The following is a 25,569-nucleotide window of genomic DNA, read 5'->3' as shown; positions in this document are numbered from 1 at the left end:
ACAACTTAGCTCGTTAGCATACGGTGAAGACGCAAACATAACACTTTATAAATGACGCTACAACTTAGCTTGTTAGCATACGGTGAAGACGCACACATAACACTTTATAAATGACGCTAACAACTTAGCTCGTTAGCATACGGATCACTAGTGTTTGACTAGATCATAAGTTAAGTATTACTTCACTGGATAGACTGAGGCGCGTCGTCATAGCAACCGAGCCTAACAAGCCGCACAGTTCACAGACGGACGGAGACGTAAACAACAACGAGACATAGAAGTACAAATTGACAACTTTACAGAAGGTGACACTGATTGATCGAAGTGTGTATTTAAGAAATGTTTGATTTATACAATAAAAAATGATAAATTATCACATGTTTTCGATGCATATCACACGTGACAATATCACGATATCGATATTTTTTTGATATATGGTGCAGCTTTAGTTTAAAGGTTGCTGCAGGTGAAACTAAAGTAAAACGACTCACTTGTTACTCTCCTCCAGAGACACACACAGGTTCTGCTGGAAGGTGAGAATCTCCTCCAGGTTTCCACACAGAGCTGAGCTGTCGGACGAGCTGAGCCTGAACAAAAATAACATTTAAAAACACCGAAGCTAATGAAACCTCTGGTTGTGTCGTCGGTCATACTTGTCGCTGGCCTGAAGGGGGCGCAGGTAAGAGCCGAGCACGGTTTGTAAGTCTTTGACAAACTCGCGCTCGTGATCCAGGATGTCCTGAACCACCTGAAGGATCACAAGACCTTCATTAAACACCATTCAATCATGGTTAACATTTTAAAACTTTTATATTTTCATTGGAATGTTTTTTAAGAAGAAACTTTTCATTGAATAAATTAATTTAAAATGTATAATATTTAAATACCCTTTAATTCATTGTATTTATTTTTACCAATTTTTTATTTCAACATTTTCTTAACTCAATGTTTTTAATTCATAACCTTTAAATTCAGTATAAATGTTGCTATAATCGTGTAATACCAGACTAAACCAACAGAGCACCGAGTTAGTCGATCAAACTTTCAGCCAATCACACGACGCACAGACGATCATGTGACGACGACGAAGAAAGTCAATGGCTTCACTTTAATAACAACATTTGTTATTTAAGATTTAAAAAGCTCAGTTTAAAGAAATATTGTGTTAAGAAAATAAAACTTAATAATTATTGGAATTAGAATATTTAAAAGTTTTAAATGTTAATATTATTTTAATTTAATTAATTCACCAACAAATTCAACTTTTAAATATATAAATGATCAAATTCAAATATTAAAGAATGTTAACAATAACATTTCACTTAAATAACAACCTTTGAAATGTTCAATTCAATCATATTCTCACGTCACTGACGACACATTATTACTTTTAGTGTAAATAAAATAATCTGCTCCGAGTCTAAAATATGGTTAATTTTGAATGATTTAAACTTAAATATTCCTCCACGGTGAGAGTCAACAGTTCAGTGACGTCATTTAATTTAATTCAGTATTTGTATTGTGTGTATTTGCATTTGTACTTTTCCTGCTTGATTACTTTAGAGATTAAAATAAAGAGTTTAATGTATTATTGTTTTGATGGTTTCACCAAGAGGATCATTTCAGGTTAAAACTGACTCAGAGAAACAGAAACTATTCGCTGATGACATGAAACACAGTTTAAAAATCAATCATTTCAAAACAAACAAACATTGACACAAACTAAAACATTTAAAAAGTGAGAATCTTGAATAAATTATTCTTCATTTGATTCTATTTCTTACTGAATCAAAAACACCACAAAAAAACACTAATAAAAACATTGTTGCCATAATCGTGTTATTTCTTCACATCATCATCATTAACGTCTTCTCTCTAAACTGCAGGGATGACAGTGACCTTGATGGAGGTCACGATGTGAACGGCTGATGATGAAACCACTTGACTTGATTACTGAGTACAAGAGGCTGCAGGAGCTTCTAGACATCGTTGAGCTCATCTTTCTAACCCCAGAAGAAGAAGAAGAAGAAGAAGTTGACGTCTGGAGCGAAAACATAACACTCACCACGCTGTAGTAGTTCTTGGTCAACTGGTTTCCTTTAGGAGACAACGGTTTATCTACAAGAGTGAAGTAAACAATGGTTTAAGAGTGAAGTAAACAATGGTTTATCTACAAGAGTGAAGTAAACAATGGTTTATCTACAAGAGTGAAGTAAACAACGGTTTATCTACAAGAGTGAAGTAAACAATGGTTTAAGAGTGAAGTAAACAACGGTTTATCTACAAGAGTGAAGTAAACAATGGTTTAAGAGTGAAGTAAACAACGGTTTATCTACGAGAGTGAAGTAAACAATGGTTTAAGAGTGAAGTAAACAATGGTTTATCTACAAGAGTGAAGTAAACAATGGTTTATCTACAAGAGTGAAGTAAACAACGGTTTATCTACAAGAGTGAAGTAAACAATGGTTTAAGAGTGAAGTAAACAACGGTTTATCTACAAGAGTGAAGTAAACAACGGTTTATCTACAAGAGTGAAGTAAACAATGGTTTAAGAGTGAAGTAAACAACGGTTTATCTACAAGAGTGAAGTAAACAACAGTTTATCTACAAGAGTGAAGTAAACAACGGTTTATCTACAAGAGTGAAGTAAACAACAGTTTATCTACAAGAGTGAAGTAAACAACAGTTTATCTACAAGAGTGAAGTAAACAACGGTTTATCTACAAGAGTGAAGTAAACAACAGTTTATCTACAAGAGTGAAGTAAACAACAGTTTATCTACAAGAGTGAAGTAAACAACAGTTTATCTACAAGAGTGAAGTAAACAACAGTTTATCTACAAGAGTGAAGTAAACAACAGTTTATCTACAAGAGTGAAGTAAACAACAGTTTATCTACAAGAGTGAAGTAAACAATGGTTTATCTACAAGAGTGAAGTAAACAACGGTTTATCTACAAGAGTGAAGTAAACAACGGTTTATCTACAAGAGTGAAGTAAACAACAGTTTATCTACAAGAGTGAAGTAAACAACAGTTTATCTACAAGAGTGAAGTAAACAACAGTTTATCTACAAGAGTGAAGTAAACAACAGTTTATCTACAAGAGTGAAGTAAACAACAGTTTATCTACAAGAGTGAAGTAAACAATGGTTTATCTACAAGAGTGAAGTAAACAACGGTTTATCTACAAGAGTGAAGTAAACAACGGTTTATCTACAAGAGTGAAGTAAACAACAGTTTATCTACAAGAGTGAAGTAAACAACAGTTTATCTACAAGAGTGAAGTAAACAACAGTTTATCTACTAGAGTGAAGTAAACAACAGTTTATCTACAAGAGTGAAGTAAACAACAGTTTATCTACAAGAGTGAAGTAAACAACGGTTTATCTACAAGAGTGAAGTAAACAATGGTTTATCTACGAGAGTGAAGTAAACAACGGTTTATCTACAAGAGTGAAGTAAACAACGGTTTATCTACAAGAGTGAAGTAAACAATGGTTTATCTACGAGAGTGAAGTAAACAACGGTTTATCTACAAGAGTGAAGTAAACAACAGTTTATCTACAAGAGTGAAGTAAACAACGGTTTATCTACAAGAGTGAAGTAAACAATGGTTTATCTACGAGAGTGAAGTAAACAACGGTTTATCTACAAGAGTGAAGTAAACAACGGTTTATCTACAAGAGTGAAGTAAACAATGGTTTATCTACGAGAGTGAAGTAAACAACGGTTTATCTACAAGAGTGAAGTAAACAATGGTTTATCTACGAGAGTGAAGTAAACAACGGTTTATCTACAAGAGTGAAGTAAACAACGGTTTATCTACAAGAGTGAAGTAAACAATGGTTTATCTACAAGAGTGAAGTAAACAACGGTTTATCTACAAGAGTGAAGTAAACAATGGTTTATCTACGAGAGTGAAGTAAACAACGGTTTATCTACGAGAGTGAAGTAAACAACGGTTTATCTACAAGAGTGAAGTAAACAACGGTTTATCTACAAGAGTGAAGTAAACAATGGTTTATCTACGAGAGTGAAGTAAACAACGGTTTATCTACAAGAGTGAAGTAAACAACGGTTTATCTACGAGAGTGAAGTAAACAACGTTTTATCTACGAGAGTGAAGTAAACAACGGTTTATCTACAAGAGTGAAGTAAACAACGGTTTATCTACGAGAGTGAAGTAAACAACGGTTTATCTACGAGAGTGAAGTAAACAACGGTTTATCTACAAGAGTGAAGTAAACAACGGTTTATCTACGAGAGTGAAGTAAACAACGGTTTATCTACGAGAGTGAAGTAAACAACGGTTTATCTACAAGAGTGAAGTAAACAACGGTTTATCTACGAGAGTGAAGTAAACAACAGTTTATCTACAAGAGTGAAGTAAACAACGGTTTATCTACAAGAGTGAAGTAAACAACGGTTTATCTACGAGAGTGAAGTAAACAACGGTTTATCTACAAGAGTGAAGTAAACAACGGTTTATCTACAAGAGTGAAGTAAACAACGGTTTATCTACAAGAGTGAAGTAAACAACGGTTTATCTACAAGAGTGAAGTAAACAACGGTTTATCTACAAGAGTGAAGTAAACAACGGTTTATCTACAAGAGTGAAGTAAACAACAGTTTATCTACAAGAGTGAAGTAAACAACGGTTTATCTACGAGAGTGAAGTAAACAACGGTTTATCTACAAGAGTGAAGTAAACAACGGTTTATCTACGAGAGTGAAGTAAACAATGGTTTATCTACAAGAGTGAAGTAAACAACATTAAACTTCATTCACATGAGTATCAACAGCATATTGTTCATCACTATTGAGTCGATATTAACATCGACGACATCTTAGCTCGGATCAACAACAAGAGTCTAGATCTAGTGATTATTAAATAGTGATTATTAAATAGTGATTATTAAATAGTGATTGTTAAATAGTGATTATTAAAGCAACAATACGTAACATTTTTTTGTATTTTCTGTGATGAAAGTTTCATTTTGAACGTTCGTGACTCGTGCAGTCAAACTCCTCAAAGCTTTTATTTTGACAGGACTGTGAGAGACTGAGAGAGTTTTATATGAAGAACTGAGAGAAGATTAGACAAGAAACTGACGATGGAAGAGAATCCATTACAATATTGAACGGTTTAACATTTTAAATGTTGAATCTTTTTATTTTATTGAAATGTCTTTTTAAACATCAAATTATTTTTTGTATAATTCAATTTTAAAAAAAATTTAATTTTTTTTTTCTAAATAACTGAGTTAAATAATTTGGATATTTATATACATAGAGTTTTGATTCTAATTCAAATGATCAAAGATACATTTTCAAGTTTTCCAGACAATAGCAAAAGTGCTTCTTGATCAATCAGTCGCATGATTTACTAAAAGTTTTCTAAAGAGTATCTCAGTACTTACTTACTTACTCTTTGGTCTGGTGACACTTTTTTATTAATTTTAATTTAAACAAAAAATAGATTTTTCTTGAATTATTGGAACTGGAATATAAACTCTATGAGTAAAAAAAACAATTAGAAAATATTTCATTTTCCACTTCAATTATTCGATAAAATACGTATTCAAACTTTCAATATACAAATTGTTAACTTCCATTAGTGAGAAAGTAATAAAAAATAATTAAATGTAACAGTTCAATGTCCCGACAGCACTAATACACTTGCATGACGGACACAGGGTTAGTTTGAATCTTTTAAACGCTGCAGTGACACTGGTCTGACACCAGATGGCGACAGAAAGAATCTTTTCCTTTTTACGTTTTGTGGCTTTAACCGCTAAGAACGACTTCATCCATTAATGTCGACGTGTGTTCTGTGATCTGAACAAACGACAGGATCCGAACTCACCGGATGCTTTGACCTCTCGGACGTAGTTGCTGGGAAACCATCCGGTCCTGCCGCCCAGCGTTCCCTCCCACCAGCCGCCCTCCTCCTGCCGGCTCACCAGGATCATGTCGCCCTTGTTGAACGACAGCTCGTCCTCGTTGTTCTGGTTGAAGTTGAAGCGAGCTCGGACCATGGCCTGTCCGGCGCCGCCGTTCTCCGTCATGTCCTGCCGGAGAAGACACTTTCATGCTTCAGCCGAGGAACATGTCGGGAGAAGAAGGTCGTACCGCGGGTTTGGAAAGGCGTCTCAAGGAGCCTTTGGTCTTGAGAGCCGCGTGCGAGGACGACGACTGACTAGGCGAGAGGCCGCCGGACTGTCCACATGACCGCTCTGCAGCCGCGTCTTCGGACAGAGAAGATGGAGACGTTAAAACTCGAGTTGATTCTATAAAACACGATCATTTGTCTGTGGAATGACCTTCTGAGCAGCTCAGGCTCCACAGACAGAGGATGCTTTTGAAAAAGGTCCCAAAATCCACCGTTTTATTATAGTTTTAAAGCTCATTTCAATGTCTTTTACTGTCGTGTTTTTGAACTTCTTAATCTTGTTTCTACTGAAGCAATTTGAGAAACATCTCAAGACACTTTTATTTGAGCTTTTCCTTGATTCTCTGAGACTCTTGTGTTTGTCTTAAGTTGATCTTTTAAGTATTTATTTTTTTGAGTATTGTTTTGATTGTTTAAGTGCTTTGTGACCCTGGTCTGGAAAAGCTTTTTATAAATACAAATGACTTACTTACTTACTTTGAGATTTTGTGCAAATGTAAAGTAAAATATAAATTAAATATATTATTTATTTATTTTGTCATAAAACGCATGTTTCAGAGTCAAATACATTTTAGTCTTTTCTTTCCAAGGATACGTTCAAATCTCACTCATCAGCTGCTAATCATTCAGATTCTCTCACTAATTTATTCCACAAATCTCACTCTTTCAATCACACTTTACACAAATGAATCGTACTTTAAATAAAATTACATTTTTATGTAAAAACTCTCGATTTATAACTTTCCCACTGTTGCATATTTCACCTCGTAACAGTAAATGATGTCGATCGCATCTTCACTGAACAAAGATGGCATCAATGAAACCTCTGAAGGAGCCGAGGTCATAAGTAAGGACGGTGTTAGAATAGGTTTTTATTAAATGAGTCACATAAAGTGAAGAGAAATGTAGTCAAGAAAAGTCTTTTCAACTCTTTACTTATTCATCTTGAAGGTTAGAATCTTAACTCCGTTGATCTACAACAAATTGATAAAGTTTTTTTATAGACACGACAACATTGAACATTTGTCAGATGTGTTGCGTCGTCAAAGTGACGACGAATTGTCAAAATAAATCAAGATATTGCCGACTCAGCATCGAGACTCGACCTCATAGTGAAAATAAAAAGGGATTAAATACAAGTATTTGATGTGAAAGAAAGAGTTTCTTAAAATAATCTAATAATTAAACAGAAATGAAGGTTTCTATCGTTTCAAAATAAGCTGTGATAATAACTGGTGGAACAAACAGAGATGATTTATCTTCTGATCTACGGTCGATTCATCCTCAAATGTTGTGGAGATAATCTCGTGATTGAGGACGAAAAGATGCCAGATGTTCTTCAAGAGAGGATCAGACGAGTGTTTACGTCGTTGCCTGCACAGAAACGTCTCTGGAATCCTACGTTCGTCTTCAAGATCTTCTTTGACAAGAAACCGCAGACACTGATGTTTAGTTTATGGACATATTGATCAAACGTTTAGACGAGGATTCCAAACGCAGGTTTTAAAAACGGAGAAGCTTCAGGTCGATGGACAAAAAACAAACAACAAAGTCCCTGAACAGCTGCTGGAAGAGGATTTAAAATCCATGTAAGACTGAGACGTTACAGAAAGACCAACATCTTGGATTCTGTCATTTAATCCCTAAATAAATTCCAGTAAATCATGAATCACAACATTTTATTTCACAGATAAACTATTTTAGTTCACAACAAACAAACTATCAGACAAGTCAGTCTTTTTCTTACGTTTCTCGTGTGTTTAAGTTCCCGTCGTACACAATAATATCATTTACACTCTTTGAATTGTTTGATTGCATAACTTTGATGAGCACACACACACAAAAAACACGCACACGCACACGCACACAGACACACACGCACGCACACGCACACAGACACACACGCACGCATTCAAATGAACGATGTCAGGATGTAAAGTTGTTGAAAACACTGTAGTTTGTTTCTTCTGCTCTTGAGCTTCTGTCTCTGATCAACAGGTTCAAGTGTCTTCACTCGTAACTCATATTGACGTTTCGAAAATTAAATTAACAGTAAATAAAATCGCAACCTCTGCATTTTTTAATATCGTGATTATATCGCATATACTATTAATCGTTGAGCCGCACCGGTAACTGTTACTTTCCTTTTTCAAAGCAACGCAAACCAGGGGTTTAATGTCGGCATTATATCCACGACCTTCAGATGAAAACAGTAAAGAAAATGTGTTTCATTGACTTTTCACTAGTTTACAGGTTAAATGTTTGAGTAAACTTCAAGGGAACCAGTAGTTGTGTTAGTGTACATCGATGAGTTAGTGGGTAAAATCAGTCACAGATTGTTGTTACTTAACAATAAATAAATAATAACACAAAGCATCATATTTGTGATTAAATAAGTTAATATTTTGTTTTAAACCACGTTATCATTATTCAAACTAGTCTCGTTGTCAGCAGGTGTGTGTGTGTTGTTCTGGTGAACCTGTGTGTGAAGTGTGGCGCTCAGAGTGTGTGTTGTTCTGATGAACCTGTGTGTGAAGTGTGGCGCTCAGAGTGTGTGTTGTTCTGATGAACCTGTGTGTAAAGTGTGGCGCTCAGAGTGTGTGTTGTTCTGATGAACCTGTGTGTAAAGTGTGGCGCTCAGAGTGTGTGTTGTTCTGATGAACCTGTGTGTGAAGTGTGGCGCTCAGATTGTGTGTTGTTCTGATGAACCTGTGTGTAAAGTGTGGCGCTCAGAGTGTGTGTTGTTCTGATGAACCTGTGTGTGAAGTGTGGCGCTCAGAGTGTGTGTTGTTCTGATGAACCTGTGTGTGAAGGCGGCGCTCAGAGTGTGTGTTGTTCTGATGAACCTGTGTGTGAATGCGGCGCTCAGAGTGTGTGTTGTTCTGATGAACCTGTGTGTGAAGTGTGGCGCTCAGAGTGTGTGTTGTTCTGATGAACCTGTGTGTGAAGGTGGCGCTCAGAGTGTGTGTCGTTCTGATGAACCCGTGTGTGAAGTGTGGCGCTCAGAGTGTGTGTTGTTCTGATGAACCTGTGTGTGAAGGCGGCGCTCAGAGTGTGTGTTGTTCTGGTGAACCTGTGTGTGAAGGTGGCGCTCAGAGTGTGTGTTGTTCTGATGAACCTGTGTGTGAAGGTGGCGCTCAGAGTGTGTGTCGTTCTGATGAACCTGTGTGTGAAGTGTGGCGCTCAGAGTGTGTGTTGTTCTGATGAACCTGTGTGTGAAGGCGGCGCTCAGAGTGTGTATCGTTCTGATGAACCTGTGTGTGAAGGCGGCGCTCAGAGTGTGTGTCGTTCTGGTGAACCTGTGTGTGAAGGCGGCGCTCAGAGTGTGTGTTGTTCTGGTGAACCTGTGTGTGAAGGTGGCGCTCAGAGTGTGTGTTGTTCTGATGAACCTGTGTGTGAAGTGTGGCGCTCAGAGTGTGTGTTGTTCTGATGAACCTGTGTGTGAAGTGTGGCGCTCAGAGTGTGTGTTGTTCTGATGAACCTGTGTGTGAAGGTGGCGCTCAGAGTGTGTGTTGTTCTGGTGAACCTGTGTGTGAAGGTGGCGCTCAGAGTGTGTATCGTTCTGATGAACCTGTGTGTGAAGTGTGGCGCTCAGAGTGTGTGTTGTTCTGGTGAACCTGTGTGTGAAGTGTGGCGCTCAGATTGTGTGTTGTTCTGGTGAACCTGTGTGTGAAGTGTGGCGCTCAGAGTGTGTGTCGTTCTGGTGAACCTGTGTGTGAAGTGTGGCGCTCAGAGTGTGTGTCGTTCTGGTGAACCTGTGTGTGAAGTGTGGCGCTCAGAGTGTGTGTTGTTCTGATGAACCTGTGTGTGAAGGCGGCGCTCAGAGTGTGTGTTGTTCTGGTGAACCTGTGTGTGAAGTGTGGCGCTCAGAGTGTGTGTTGTTCTGGTGAACCTGTGTGTGAAGTGTGGCGCTCAGAGTGTGTGTCGTTCTGGTGAACCTGTGTGTGAAGGTGGCGCTCAGAGTGTGTATCGTTCTGATGAACCTGTGTGTGAAGGCGGCGCTCAGAGTGTGTGTTGTTCTGGTGAACCTGTGTGTGAAGTGTGGCGCTCAGAGTGTGTGTTGTTCTGGTGAACCTGTGTGTGAAGTGTGGCGCTCAGAGTGTGTGTCGTTCTGATGAACCTGTGTGTGAAGGTGGCGCTCAGAGTGTGTATCGTTCTGATGAACCTGTGTGTGAAGGCGGCGCTCAGAGTGTGTGTTGTTCTGATGAACCTGTGTGTGAAGTGTGGCGCTCAGAGTGTGTGTTGTTCTGATGAACCTGTGTGTGAAGGCGGCGCTCAGAGTGTGTGTTGTTCTGATGAACCTGTGTGTGAAGTGTGGCGCTCAGAGTGTGTGTTGTTCTGATAAACCTGTGTGTGAAGTGTGGCGCTCAGAGTGTGTGTTGTTCTGGTGAACCTGTGTGTGAAGGCGGCGCTCAGAGTGTGTGTTGTTCTGATGAACCTGTGTGTGAAGGCGGCGCTCAGAGTGTGTGTTGTTCTGATGAACCTGTGTGTGAAGTGTGGCGCTCAGAGTGTGTATCGTTCTGATGAACCTGTGTGTGAAGTGTGGCGCTCAGAGTGTGTGTTGTTCTGATGAACCTGTGTGTGAAGGCGGCGCTCAGAGTGTGTGTTGTTCTGGTGAACCTGTGCGTGAAGGCGGCGCTCAGAGTGTGTGTTGTTCTGGTGAACCTGTGTGTGAAGTGTGGCGCTCAGAGTGTGTGTTGTTCTGATGAACCTGTGTGTGAAGGTGGCGCTCAGAGTGTGTGTTGTTCTGATGAACCTGTGTGTGAAGGTGGCGCTCAGAGTGTGTGTTGTTCTGATGAACCTGTGTGTGAAGGCGGCGCTCAGAGTGTGTGTTGTTCTGGTGAACCTGTGTGTGAAGGCGGCGCTCAGAGTGTGTGTTGTTCTGGTGAACCTGTGTGTGAAGGCGACGCTCAGAGTGTGTGTTGTTCTGATGAACCTGTGTGTGAAGGCGGCGCTCAGAGTGTGTGTTGTTCTGATGAACCTGTGTGTGAAGGCGGCGCTCAGAGTGTGTGTTGTTCTGGTGAACCTGTGTGTGAAGGCGGCGCTCAGAGTGTGTGTTGTTCTGGTGAACCTGTGTGTGAAGGCGGCACTCAGAGTGTGTGTCGTTCTGATGAACCTGTGTGTGAAGGCGGCGCTCAGAGTGTGTGTTGTTCTGGTGAACATGTGTGTGAAGGCGGCGCTCAGAGTGTGTGTTGTTCTGGTGAACCTGTGTGTGAAGGCGGCGCTCAGAGTGTGTGTTGTTCTGGTGAACCTGTGTGTGAAGGCGGCGCTCAGAGTGTGTGTCGTTCTGATGAACCTGTGTGTGAAGGCGGCGCTCAGAGTGTGTGTTGTTCTGGTGAACCTGTGTGTGAAGGCGGCGCTCAGAGTGTGTGTTGTTCTGGTGAACCTGTGTGTGAAGGCGGCGCTCAGAGTGTGTGTTGTTCTGATGAACCTGTGTGTGAAGGCGGCGCTCAGAGTGTGTGTTGTTCTGATGAACCTGTGTGTGAAGGCGGCGCTCAGAGTGTGTGTTGTTCTGATGAACCTGTGTGTGAAGTGTGGCGCTCAGAGTGTGTGTCGTTCTGATGAACCTGTGTGTGAAGGTGGCGCTCAGAGTGTGTGTTGTTCTGATGAACCTGTGTGTGAAGTGTGGCGCTCAGAGTGTGTGTTGTTCTGGTGAACCTGTGTGTGAAGGCGGCGCTCAGAGTATGTGTTGTTCTGGTGAACCTGTGTGTGAACGCGGCGCTCAGAGTGTGTGTTGTTCTGGTGAACCTGTGTGTGAAGGCGGCGCTCAGAGTGTGTGTTGTTCTGATGAACCTGTGTGTGAAGGCGGCGCTCAGAGTGTGTGTTGTTCTGATGAACCTGTGTGTGAAGGCGGCGCTCAGAGTGTGTGTTGTTCTGGTGAACCTGTGTGTGAAGGCGGCACTCAGAGTGTGTGTCGTTCTGATGAACCTGTGTGTGAAGGCGGCGCTCAGAGTGTGTGTTGTTCTGGTGAACCTGTGTGTGAAGGCGGCGCTCAGAGTGTGTGTCGTTCTGATGAACCTGTGTGTGAAGGCGGCGCTCAGAGTGTGTGTTGTTCTGGTGAACCTGTGTGTGAAGGCGGCGCTCAGAGTGTGTGTTGTTCTGGTGAACCTGTGTGTGAACGCGGCGCTCAGAGTGTGTGTTGTTCTGATGAACCTGTGTGTGAAGGCGGCGCTCAGAGTGTGTGTTGTTCTGGTGAACCTGTGTGTGAAGGCGGCGCTCAGAGTGTGTGTTGTTCTGATGAACCTGTGTGTGAAGTGTGGCGATCAGAGTGTGTGTTGTTCTGATGAACCTGTGTGTGAAGGCGGCGCTCAGAGTGTGTGTTGTTCTGATGAACCTGTGTGTGAAGTGTGGCGCTCAGAGTGTGTGTTGTTCTGGTAAACCTGTGTGTGAAGGCGGCGCTCAGAGTGTGTGTTGTTCTGATGAACCTGTGTGTGAAGGCGGCGCTCAGAGTGTGTGTTGTTCTGATGAACCTGTGTGTGAAGTGTGGCGCTCAGAGTGTGTGTCGTTCTGGTGAACCTGTGTGTGAAGGCGGCGCTCAGAGTGTGTGTCGTTCTGATGAACCTGTGTGTGAAGGTGGCGCTCAGAGTGTGTGTTGTTCTGATGAACCTGTGTGTGAAGTGTGGCGCTCAGAGTGTGTGTTGTTCTGGTGAACCTGTGTGTGAAGTGTGGCGCTCAGAGTGTGTGTTGTTCTGGTGAACCTGTGTGTGAAGGCGGCGCTCAGAGTGTGTGTTGTTCTGGTGAACCTGTGTGTGAAGGCGGCGCTCAGAGTGTGTGTTGTTCTGATGAACCTGTGTGTGAAGGCGGCGCTCAGAGTGTGTGTTGTTCTGGTGAACCTGTGTGTGAAGGCAGCGCTCAGAGTGTGTGTTGTTCTGATGAACCTGTGTGTGAAGGCGGCGCTCAGAGTGTGTGTTGTTCTGGTGAACCTGTGTGTGAAGGCGGCGCTCAGAGTGTGTGTTGTTCTGATGAACCTGTGTGTGAAGTGTGGCGCTCAGAGTGTGTGTCGTTCTGATGAACCTGTGTGTGAAGGTGGCGCTCAGAGTGTGTGTCGTTCTGATGAACCTGTGTGTGAAGTGTGGTGCTCAGAGTGTGTGTCGTTCTGATGAACCTGTGTGTGAAGGTGGCGCTCAGAGTGTGTGTTGTTCTGATGAACCTGTGTGTGAAGTGTGGCGCTCAGAGTGTGTGTTGTTCTGGTGAACCTGTGTGTGAAGGCAGCGCTCAGAGTGTGTGTTGTTCTGGTGAACCTGTGTGTGAAGTGTGGCGCTCAGAGTGTGTGTTGTTCTGATGAACCTGTGTGTGAAGGTGGCGCTCAGAGTGTGTGTTGTTCTGGTGAACCTGTGTGTGAAGGTGGCGCTCAGAGTGTGTGTTGTTCTGGTGAACCTGTGTGTGAAGTGTGGCGCTCAGAGTGTGTGTTGTTCTGATGAACCTGTGTGTGAAGGTGGCGCTCAGAGTGTGTGTTGTTCTGATGAACCTGTGTGTGAAGGTGGCGCTCAGAGTGTTTGTGTTGTTCTGGTGAACCTGTGTGTGAAGTGTGGTGCTCAGAGTGTGTGTTGTTCTGATGAACCTGTGTGTGAAGTGTGGCGCTCAGAGTGTGTGTTGTTCTGATGAACCTGTGTGTGAAGGCGGCGCTCAGAGTGTGTGTTGTTCTGATGAACCTGTGTGTGAAGGCGGCGCTCAGAGTGTGTGTCGTTCTGATGAACCTGTGTGTGAAGGCGGCGCTCAGAGTGTGTGTCGTTCTGATGAACCTGTGTGTGAAGGCGGCGCTCAGAGTGTGTGTCGTTCTGATGAACCTGTGTGTGAAGGTGGCGCTCAGAGTGTGTGTCGTTCTGATGAACCTGTGTGTGAAGGCGGCGCTCAGAGTGTGTGTTGTTCTGATGAACCTGTGTGTAAAGTGTGGCGCTCAGAGTGTGTGTTGTTCTGATGAACCTGTGTGTGAAGGTGGCGCTCAGAGTGTGTGTTGTTCTGATGAACCTGTGTGTGAAGTGTGGCGCTCAGAGTGTGTGTTGTTCTGATGAACCTGTGTGTGAAGTGTGGCGCTCAGAGTGTGTGTTGTTCTGATGAACCTGTGTGTGAAGTGTGGCGCTCAGAGTGTGTGTTGTTCTGGTGAACCTGTGTGTGAACGCGGCGCTCAGAGTGTGTGTTGTTCTGATGAACCTGTGTGTGAAGGCGGCGCTCAGAGTGTGTGTTGTTCTGATGAACCTGTGTGTGAAGGCGGCGCTCAGAGTGTGTGTTGTTCTGATGAACCTGTGTGTGAAGGTGGCGCTCAGAGTGTGTGTCGTTCTGATGAACCTGTGTGTGAAGGTGGCGCTCAGAGTGTGTGTTGTTCTGATGAACCTGTGTGTGAAGGTGGCGCTCAGAGTGTGTGTTGTTCTGATGAACCTGTGTGTGAAGGTGGCGCTCAGAGTGTGTGTCGTTCTGATGAACCTGTGTGTGAAGGTGGCGCTCAGAGTGTGTGTTGTTCTGATGAACCTGTGTGTGAAGGTGGCGCTCAGAGTGTGTGTTGTTCTGATGAACCTGTGTGTGAAGGTGGCGCTCAGAGTGTGTGTCGTTCTGATGAACCTGTGTGTGAAGGTGGCGCTCAGAGTGTGTGTCGTTCTGATGAACCTGTGTGTGAAGGCGGCGCTCAGAGTGTGTGTTGTTCTGATGAACCTGTGTGTGAAGGCGGCGCTCAGAGTGTGTGTTGTTCTGATGAACCTGTGTGTGAAGGCGGCGCTCAGAGTGTGTGTCGTTCTGATGAACCTGTGTGTGAAGGTGGCGCTCAGAGTGTGTGTTGTTCTGATGAACCTGTGTGTGAAGTGTGGCGCTCAGAGTGTGTGTTGTTCTGGTGAACCTGTGTGTGAAGGCAGCGCTCAGAGTGTGTGTTGTTCTGGTGAACCTGTGTGTGAAGTGTGGCGCTCAGAGTGTGTGTTGTTCTGATGAACCTGTGTGTGAAGGTGGCGCTCAGAGTGTGTGTTGTTCTGGTGAACCTGTGTGTGAAGGTGGCGCTCAGAGTGTGTGTTGTTCTGGTGAACCTGTGTGTGAAGTGTGGCGCTCAGAGTGTGTGTTGTTCTGATGAACCTGTGTGTGAAGGTGGCGCTCAGAGTGTGTGTTGTTCTGATGAACCTGTGTGTGAAGGTGGCGCTCAGAGTGTGTGTTGTTCTGGTGAACCTGTGTGTGAAGTGTGGCGCTCAGAGTGTGTGTTGTTCTGATGAACCTGTGTGTGAAGTGTGGCGCTCAGAGTGTGTGTTGTTCTGATGAACCTGTGTGTGAAGTGTGGCGCTCAGAGTGTGTGTTGTTCTGGTGAACCTGTGTGTGAACGCGGCGCTCAGAGTGTGTGTTGTTCTGATGAACCTGTGTGTGAAGGCGGCGCTCAGAGTGTGTGTTGTTCTGATGAACCTGTGTGTGAAGGCGGCGCATAGAGTGTGTGTTGTTCTGATGAACCTGTGTGTGAAGGTGGCGCTCAGAGTGTGTGTCGTTCTGATGAACCTGTGTGTGAAGGTGGCGCTCAGAGTGTGTGTTGTTCTGATGAACCTGTGTGTGAAGGTGGCGCTCAGAGTGTGTGTTGTTCTGATGAACCTGTGTGTGAAGGTGGCGCTCAGAGTGTGTGTCGTTCTGATGAACCTGTGTGTGAAGGTGGCGCTCAGAGTGTGTGTTGTTCTGATGAACCTGTGTGTGAAGGTGGCGCTCAGAGTGTGTGTTGTTCTGATGAACCTGTGTGTGAAGGTGGCGCTCAGAGTGTGTGTCGTTCTGATGAACCTGTGTGTGAAGGTGGCGCTCAGAGTGTGTGTTGTTCTGATGAACCTGTGTGTGAAGGCGGCGCTCAGAGTGTGTGTTGTTCTGGTGAACCTGTGTGTGAAGGTGGCGCTCAGAGTGTGTGTCGTTCTGATGAACCTGTGTGTGAAGGCGGCGCTCAGAGTGTGTGTTGTTCTGATGAACCTGTGTGTAAAGTGTGGCGCTCAGAGTGTGTGTTGTTCTGATGAACCTGTGTGTGAAGGTGGCGCTCAGAGTGTGTGTTGTTCTGATGAACCTGTGTGTGAAGTGTGGCGCTCAGAGTGTGTGTTGTTCTGATGAACCTGTGTGTGAAGTGTGGCGCTCAGAGTGTGTGTTGTTCTGGTGAACCTGTGTGTGAACGCGGCGCTCAGAGTGTGTGTTGTTCTGATGAACCTGTGTGTGAAGGCGGCGCTCAGAGTGTGTGTTGTTCTGATGAACCTGTGTGTGAACGCGGCGCTCAGAGTGTGTGTTGTTCTGATGAACCTGTGTGTAAAGTGTGGCGCTCAGAGTGTGTGTTGTTCTGATGAACCTGTGTGTGAAGGTGGCGCTCAGAGTGTGTGTTGTTCTGATGAACCTGTGTGTGAAGGTGGCGCTCAGAGTGTGTGTTGTTCTGATGAACCTGTGTGTGAAGGTGGCGCTCAGAGTGTGTGTCGTTCTGATGAACCTGTGTGTGAAGGTGGCGCTCAGAGTGTGTGTTGTTCTGATGAACCTGTGTGTGAAGGCGGCGCTCAGAGTGTGTGTTGTTCTGGTGAACCTGTGTGTGAAGGTGGCGCTCAGAGTGTGTGTCGTTCTGATGAACCTGTGTGTGAAGGCGGCGCTCAGAGTGTGTGTTGTTCTGATGAACCTGTGTGTAAAGTGTGGCGCTCAGAGTGTGTGTTGTTCTGATGAACCTGTGTGTGAAGGTGGCGCTCAGAGTGTGTGTTGTTCTGATGAACCTGTGTGTGAAGTGTGGCGCTCAGAGTGTGTGTTGTTCTGATGAACCTGTGTGTGAAGTGTGGCGCTCAGAGTGTGTGTTGTTCTGGTGAACCTGTGTGTGAACGCGGCGCTCAGAGTGTGTGTTGTTCTGATGAACCTGTGTGTGAAGGCGGCGCTCAGAGTGTGTGTTGTTCTGATGAACCTGTGTGTGAACGCGGCGCTCAGAGTGTGTGTTGTTCTGATGAACCTGTGTGTAAAGTGTGGCGCTCAGAGTGTGTGTTGTTCTGATGAACCTGTGTGTGAAGGCGGCGCTCAGAGTGTGTGTTGTTCTGATGAACCTGTGTGTGAAGGTGGCGCTCAGAGTGTGTGTTGTTCTGATGAACCTGTGTGTGAAGTGTGGCGCTCAGAGTGTGTGTTGTTCTGATGAACCTGTGTGTGAAGTGTGGCGCTCAGAGTGTGTGTTGTTCTGGTGAACCTGTGTGTGAACGCGGCGCTCAGAGTGTGTGTTGTTCTGATGAACCTGTGTGTGAATGCGGCGCTCAGCGTGACCCAGCATGACGCGCGCACACACACACACACACACACACACACACACACACACACACACACACACACACACACACACACACACACACACACACACACACACACACACACACACACACACACACACACACACACACACACACACACACACACACACACACACACACACACACACACACCGTCAGACCAGCTGCTACCAACAAGTTCCAGGAACATTCTCAGCATCATGTCCACGTGTTTGTACTGAAGCTGGCAATAGTTTGTCAGAGTCTGGCCTGGTTATGGATCCTGGTTATGGATCCTGGTTATCGACGGAACACGGTCGTGGACGACACTAACAAGTTAATCAATCGTAACCAAAAGAAAACGTGGTAACAAAGATCTGGGCTTTAGTTGTTCTGTCATTACAGAGAAGAAACACATCCTTTCAGGTGAAAATAAACACTTAAGTAAAGTATCAAAGATGATGATTTCTTCTCTTTTTTAAATCCACGTCATAAAGCTTCACATGTTCTGGACGAGACTCGACACGAGAGACGAACATGTTTCGATTCTACGAGCGAATCTCTTCAGTCGAGAGCTTGATGTCGAACATCGTCTGAAGAGGATCAACAAGTGTTTGAATCAAAGAGTCGACGGTTCTTCTGAACGTGTTGTTCTTCAGTTTCATGTTTATTCTTGTCCGTGTTGAGCAACTTTATCTCCTTCACTCGTTCATTCTTTCTGCATCTTCTTGTCGTCGTTCAGGTTCTTCAGGTCGAACCTTCTTTTAACGAGGATTTACTTTTACTTTGATTCAGAACGAGACGTTTATCTGAGACGTTTAACGTTTTTAAAAGTAGTTTTTGATATTATGACATAAATGTTGTCGTTTGACGAAAACAATCATTTTTAATAACAACGTTTTCACCATTTAATGGACGAGAAGAATAAACCGTTTGAAATTCTTAAATATGGACCCAAAGATCAGCTTTGATCTCCCTGAACTATGACATCATGTCAGACTGATTTGACAAACTGTCAATCATTCTCTTCATGATTGACATGAGGCTGAGAGCAGAGAGGGCGGGGCTAACAGTTTGACTGACATAATAACATCCAATCAAAGGAGTTAAAACAATTGAAGAGTTGTTGTCTTTTTTTACAATACTTTTCGTTTTACTTTTAAACATTGACCTTTCGTTGGACCATTTTGTTATGAGTCGTTTTTAGAGTTTTAAGCAAAAAATAAATTTGTCCCAGGAAAATATATCTACAATACTTGTACTTGTACATATTTTATCAAAAATAATCTACAATAAATTGAAATAAATCCATTTTTTAAAATAAATATTATATGAAGTGTTTGAGTTTGTGTTTAAACTGTTATGTTGCCATGGAAACAAGACAAAGTTGTTTCATGACTTTCTGAAACCAAGTTTCCATTGAATGTTTGTGTCATTATGTGTTTATTTTCTTTCTTCTTCTACATGAAAACAAGCCCCTCGAACATCATCACACACATCTCACCTTGCGTGGCGAAGTTAACGGCGAGTAACGTGTTCAGGATCTTCCCAAAGTTCTCACCCGTGTACAACCACTCCGGCTCGAACCCCTGCAACACAAACACAACGTGACCATCTCATGACTCACAACACACACTTTTGAAGAACACAAATCAAATAAACATGTTTTACACTCTTGGATAAACTGAGGCGTGATTAGAGCTTCATGCACAAGAACGCTTGAACACACACACACACACACACACTCATGCACGCACACACACACACTCATGCACGCACACACACACTCATGCACGCACACACACACTCATGCACGCACAAACACACTCATGCACGCACACACACACTCATGCACGCACACACACACTCATGCACGCACACACACACTCATGCACGCACACACACACTCATGCACGCACACACACACTCATGCACGCACAAACACACTCATGCACGCACACACACACTCATGCACGCACAAACACACTCATGCACGCACACACACACTCATGCACGCACACACACACTCATGCACGCACACACACACTCATGCACGCACAAACACACTCATGCACGCACACACACACTCATGCACGCACACACACACTCATGCACGCACAAACACACACACACACTCACTCACACACTCTCTCTCACACACACACACGCACGCACACACACTCTCTGACACACACACACACACACACCCTGTAACACACACTCACTCACACACTCTCTCTCACACACACACACTCTCTGACACACACACTCACACACACGCACACGCATACACACCCTCTAACGCACACGCATACACACCCTCTAACACACACACACACTCACACACACTCTCTCACACACACGCACACACACACACACACACACACTAACGCCCACACACTAACGCACACACACACTCACTCACTCACACACTCAAACACACACACACTAACGCACACACACTAACGCACACACACCCCCACACACACACACACACACTAACGCACACACACCCCCCCACACACACACACACACACACACACTAACGCACACACACACACACTAACGCACACACACACACTAACGCACACACACACTAACGCCCACACACTAATGCCCACACACTCACACACACACTCACACACACACACACACACTAACGCCCACACACTAACACACACACTCACACACTCACACACACACATCACTTCCTGGTGTGTGAGGCAGACGAGTGTCTCGTTTCCTCTCACAGATTCTGTTTCACCTTTTAAATAAAACATCTTAAATAAAGTCATTCAGTGTCGTTTCATGAGAGTTTTCAACACAAACACAAAGTTGTGTTAAAAGAGCTGCAGAAAGAAACCATAGAAGCTCCTGAAATAGTTTCTGACAGAAATATTCTGGAGGGAAACTTCAACAAGGAGTTTCTAACGCGGATCATAAGAAGCGACACGAGAGGTTCCTCTTCTGGATCGCAGAAGTGAAAGCAGGACGAGAGGTTCTGTGGTCGACAGACTCATGACATCATGAGGCTGAGGTTCTGAGACCAGCGGCGCTCACTGGCTGCTGCAGCACCAGCTCTAATTATGGGTCGGGTCGGACGGAACCAGCTGCACGAGGAGCCACCGCTGGAGCCACCAACTCAATTACAAGTTTTCACCAAACGTGACTCAAGATTATTTATAGCGTTGGTTCAGGAGACACTCCCAACATCTGCACCACTGATGGAAGTACAGTTTAACAGGTGAAGTACACGCAGAATATACTTGAATAAAACACACACAAGTACTTTGACTTCTACCTTCTCCAACATGTTTCTATGTTTCTGTTGCATGTACAGATAATCACTTCAAACATGTTTGAAACACGTTTATATCTGAACATAACTTCAAGAATATATTCTAAGAATGCAGTACACGTCAGAACCTGGCCCGACCCACAACCTTCCACTGGTTCCGTCAGCACTTAGATATGAAAGAGCTTCACTCGACAAACTGCTTCATAAAAACAAACAAGATCGTACATAAAAAAAACATGTTTTCTTGTCTTTGAATAGATTTTAAATCTGATTCCGGCTCTAAATCCAACAATTAATGAGTATTTGCATCGTTTTAAAACATTAAAAGTGTTAAATCAAAATGTTTAAAATGCATTTATGTATTTTTTACGAGTGATATTCATAATAAATGTTTACTGCAGCACTGGTTTTAGTTATTTGTTATTTTAGTAAACATGTCTTTAAACAGAACAACATGTGTCAAACGTAAGGTTTGGCTGAAATAAATGTTGATATATTAATAATATTGTGACTTTTAAAGAGTTAAAGGGAAGGAATAAAGATTAATAATGGCAACAATTAAAGTGAAGTTGAAGGATTTTGATAAATTTGGACAAAGATGTATCATGAATTATTATGTTATTGTTTATATAAATAGAGCCTCAGAGAATAAACATTAACACATTAATATGAACCAGTGGTTCTGAACCCGGTCCTGGTCACAGGAAGATCAAACTATCATGAGTTCCATCGATTACTACTGTCTGAAGGTTTTTAGATTTAAAGAAGTTTTATTAAAGCCTTTGAAACTTGTTTACTCCGAAAATAAACTTGTTCACTAGTGAAAAATGAGTAAAACACAAACTATTTGTATCTTTACGTCAGAAGGTGAATATAACATGTAACTGGTCTGAGGGGTTAACAAAGATCAGGGACCCCTGGACCAGAGGATTTTGGCCCCTAGACTGGTGGACTTTGACAATCCTGTCATACAAACAAAGATCTTACGTTGATTCTTTTTATCAAAGATGTTTATAAACATTTTTAAAGATTTTATTTACAGATATTTCTTGTTTATCGATTTCAAAGAACAACTCATCGAGTGTCATTTACTTCACTGGTGTTTAAGTTTTGAAAGTGACATGACAGTGACATGAGAGTGATTGACATGAGAGTGATTGACATGAGAGTGATTGACATGAGAGTGATTGACAGGTCTTGTTGACTACACACAAGTACACAAACACAACAGACAACATCTTAAACGTGTGTTAATAAGCAGATAAAAGCAGAGATGTTCGGTTGACTCACCTCCACTTTCAGGGTCGCACATCCTCTCAAGAACTCCTTGATGTTGGACACACACTCGGCTTCTGACCTCGGCTCCTGGCAGAACTGAAACAGTGAATAAAAGTATTGATCCAGAAGAACATGGACTCGTTCAGAGAAGCTTTGACGCGAACTCGACGCTCCTGACACAGAAACATCCTCGTGGAAGTGTTCGCAACATTGTTGTGTTTGTGAGTCTCTCGTGAGTCTGTTGTGAGTCTGTTGTGAGTCTCTTCTTTCACGACCACACAACCATAACACCCCCGTCAAGCTAGCACAGGCGAACACAACATCCGCTGACTTTGAAAAGTTTCAAAATAAAAATAAAAACAGTTTCCATAAACAAACTATAATGAAAAACAGTCAGTGTATGTTTACACTCATGCTTTACTTTAAACAATAGTTTTTATTAACATGAACTAGAAATGGAGAAGAAAAAAAGGCTGAATAAAGCAGAAGCTTCCATTTCCGGTGACACTGCGGCGCCTCCTTGCTATAGAATGCGCTTCTTGCGGAAGTGACGACATCACAACATATTAGTTATCATCTTAACAATCTAAAATGTGACGTTTTCAGCGAAATGTTGACGATAAACCTCGACTTGTGTCGCGGGTTATCATGTTATGATCAAGCGGAAGTGTTTAGTGACGCCCGGAAGTGCGAGTCCGTCCACAACAGTCGCGTCAAGAACGCGGAACAAGACAAGACTCGTGGACAAAAGTCACCAAAGTTTTCTTCACAAAACACGTGACGTTTCCAAGCACGACGTGTGAGTGACAGGTGCAGGGATGATGGACAGGTCAGGCCCCCGTCCATCAGACTCACTAACTAGTAACCAGTCGCTAACTAACCCTCCCGCGAGCCCGCGACGCACCTTGGCGGTGAATCCAGGTATGAGTCTCTCGGTGAGTTTGACCAGAACCAGCCCATCCTTCAGCGAGGTCTTCAAGAAGTCCTCCGGGTCCGAGATGTTCTTCTTGGGCGAGTCGAGAACTCCGAGCGAGATCAGCCAGGTCACGGTCTGCTCCTCAGGGTTCATGGCTCAGGAGGTCTTCTGGGTCTGGGTTCGAGGTTTACATCCGCAGCTCGAGTGTGTCTCAACTCGCTGTGACGAACACTGACGAACACTGACGATCTCTGCCGATCACCGACGAACCCTGACGATCTCTGACGATCACTCCTACTGGCGAACAGGAACCCCTCGAGCACAGCTGCACATGTCTGCTCCTGCAGGGCCACAACAACACAGCACCTGTTGGTTGTTCTCGCGACGATCTCAACAAACTCACTCGTTCAGAAGAGAAACCTTTGTTCTCAACGTGATGGAAACAAAACATTAAAAAAATAATAATAATAATAATAATGCAGGGGTTTTTGAATATCCTCAGGGGCCACATGTATGTTGTAAGAGCCGTCAATATAAAATACAGAAGGAATTAAACATAAATAAAAACGTAAACTAAAGTGTGTAAGTGTGTGTGTGTTGTTGTGATGTGTGACTCTATTGTATCATCAGTGTGTGTGTGTTGTTGTGATGTGTGACTCTATTGTATCATCAGTGTGTGTTGTTGTGATGTGTGACTCTATTGTATCATCAGTGTGTGTGTGTTGTTGTGATGTATGACTCTATTGTATCATCAGTGTGTGTTTGTTGTTGTGATGTGTGACTCTATTGTATCATCAGTGTGTGTGTTGTTGTGATGTGTGACTCTATTGTATCATCAGTGTGTGTTGTTGTGATGTGTGACTCTATTGTATCATCAGTGTGTGTTTGTTGTTGTGATCTGTGACTCTATTGTATCATCAGTGTTTGTGTGTTGTTGTGATGTGTGACTCTATTGTATCATCAGTGTGTGTTGTTGTGATGTGTGACTCTATTGTATCATCAGTGTGTGTTTGTTGTTGTGATGTGTGACTCTATTGTATCATCAATGTGTGTGTGTTGTTGTGATGTGTGACTCTATTGTATCATCAGTGTGTGTCTTTTGTTGTGATGTGTGACTCTATTGCATCATCAGTGTGTGTGTTGTTGTGATGTGTGACTCTATTGTATCATCAGTGTGTGTTTGTTGATGTGATGTGTGACTCTATTGTATCATCAGTGTGTGTTTGTTGTTGTGATCTGTGACTCTATTGTATCATCAGTTTGTGTGTGTTGTTGTGATGTGTGACTCTATTGTATCATCAGTGTGTGTTTGTTGTTGTGATGTGTGACTCTATTGTATCATCAGTGTGTGTGTGTTGTTGTGATGTGTGACTCTATTGTATCATCAGTGTGTTTGTGTTGTTGTGATGTGTGACTCTATTGTATCATCAGTGTGTTTGTGTTGTTGTGATGTGTGACTCTATTGTATCATCAGTGTGTGTGTGTTGTTGTGATGTGTGACTCTATTGTATCATCAGTGTGTGTGTGTTGATGTTATGTGTGACTCTATTGTATCATCAGTGTGTTTGTGTTGTTGTGATGTGTGACTCTATTGTATCATCAGTGTGTGTGTGTTGTTGTGATGTGTGACTATTGTATCATCAGTGTGTGTGTGTTGTTGTGATGTGTGACTCTATTGTATCATCAGTGTGTGTGTGTTGTTGTGATGTGTGACTCTATTGTATCATCAGTGTGTGTGTTGTTGTGATGTGTGACTCTATTGTATCATCAGTGTGTGTGTATTGTTGTGATGTGTGACTCTATTGTATCATCAGTGTGTGTTTGTTGTTGTGATGTGTGACTCTATTGTATCATCAGTGTGTGTGTGTTGTTGTGATGTGTGACTCTATTGTATCATCAGTGTGTGTGTGTTGTTGTGATGTGTGACTCTATTGTATCATCAGTGTGTGTTGTTGTGATGTGTGACTCTATTGTATCATCAGTGTGTGTTTGTTGTTGTGATGTGTGACTCTATTGTATCATCAGTGTGTGTGTGTTGTTGTGATGTGTGACTCTATTGTATCATCACTGTGTGTTGTTGTGATGTGTGACTCTATTGTATCATCAGTGTGTGTGTGTTGTGATGTGTGACTCTATTGTATCATCACTGTGTGTGTGTGTTTGTTGTTGTGATGTGTGACTCTATTGTATCATCAGTGTGTGTGTTGTTGTGATGTGTGACTCTATTGTATCATCAGTGTGTGTTTGTTGTTGTTATGTGTGACTCTATTGTATCATCAGTGTGTTTGTGTTGTTGTGATGTGTGACTCTATTGTATCATCAGTGTGTGTGTGTTGTTGTGATGTGTGACTCTATTGTATCATCAGTGTGTGTGTGTTGTTGTTATGTGTGACTCTATTGTATCATCAGTGTGTTTGTGTTGTTGTGATGTGTGACTCTATTGTATCATCAGTGTGTGTGTGTTGTTGTGATGTGTGACTCCATTGTATCATCAGTGTGTGTGTGTTGTTGTTATGTGTGACTCTATTGTATCAACAGTGTGTGTGTTGTTGTGATGTGTGACTCTATTGTATCATCACTGTGTGTGTGTGTTTGTTGTTGTGATGTGTGACTCTATTGTATCATCAGTGTGTGTGTGTGTTGTGATGTGTGACTCTATTGTATCATCAGTGTGTGTGTGTGTTGTGATGTG

The 25,569-nt window shown here is 42.9% G+C and overlaps 1 protein-coding gene across 2 annotated transcripts in view; it reads right to left on the bottom strand.

Moving 5' to 3' along the window:
* Nucleotides 1–23,331, bottom strand: part of arhgef6 (Rac/Cdc42 guanine nucleotide exchange factor 6) — a 45,002-nt gene extending 21,671 nt beyond the window's left edge. The window contains exons 1-8 of one of the 2 annotated variants that reach the window (XM_087798722.1): nucleotides 22,866–23,331; nucleotides 21,974–22,057; nucleotides 18,890–18,974; nucleotides 6,133–6,248; nucleotides 5,867–6,071; nucleotides 2,066–2,118; nucleotides 654–748; nucleotides 492–587 (exon numbers count right to left, since the gene is read on the bottom strand). In XM_087798722.1, coding sequence (XP_087654848.1) covers nucleotides 492–587; nucleotides 654–748; nucleotides 2,066–2,118; nucleotides 5,867–6,071; nucleotides 6,133–6,248; nucleotides 18,890–18,974; nucleotides 21,974–22,057; nucleotides 22,866–23,030 — 899 coding nt within the window. In that variant the 5' untranslated portion in view covers nucleotides 23,031–23,331. The remainder of the gene's footprint in view (nucleotides 1–491; nucleotides 588–653; nucleotides 749–2,065; nucleotides 2,119–5,866; nucleotides 6,072–6,132; nucleotides 6,249–18,889; nucleotides 18,975–21,973; nucleotides 22,058–22,865) is intronic. The other variant, XM_087798723.1, reaches the window with a different exon arrangement.
* Between the last annotated feature and the right edge of the window lie 2,238 nt (nucleotides 23,332–25,569).

This window comes from Callionymus lyra, chromosome 9 (assembly GCF_982586985.1).
Source record: "Callionymus lyra chromosome 9, fCalLyr1.hap1.1, whole genome shotgun sequence".
NCBI lineage: Eukaryota > Metazoa > Chordata > Actinopteri > Syngnathiformes > Callionymidae > Callionymus > Callionymus lyra.
This window is presented reverse-complemented; position numbering and strand designations above follow the sequence as displayed.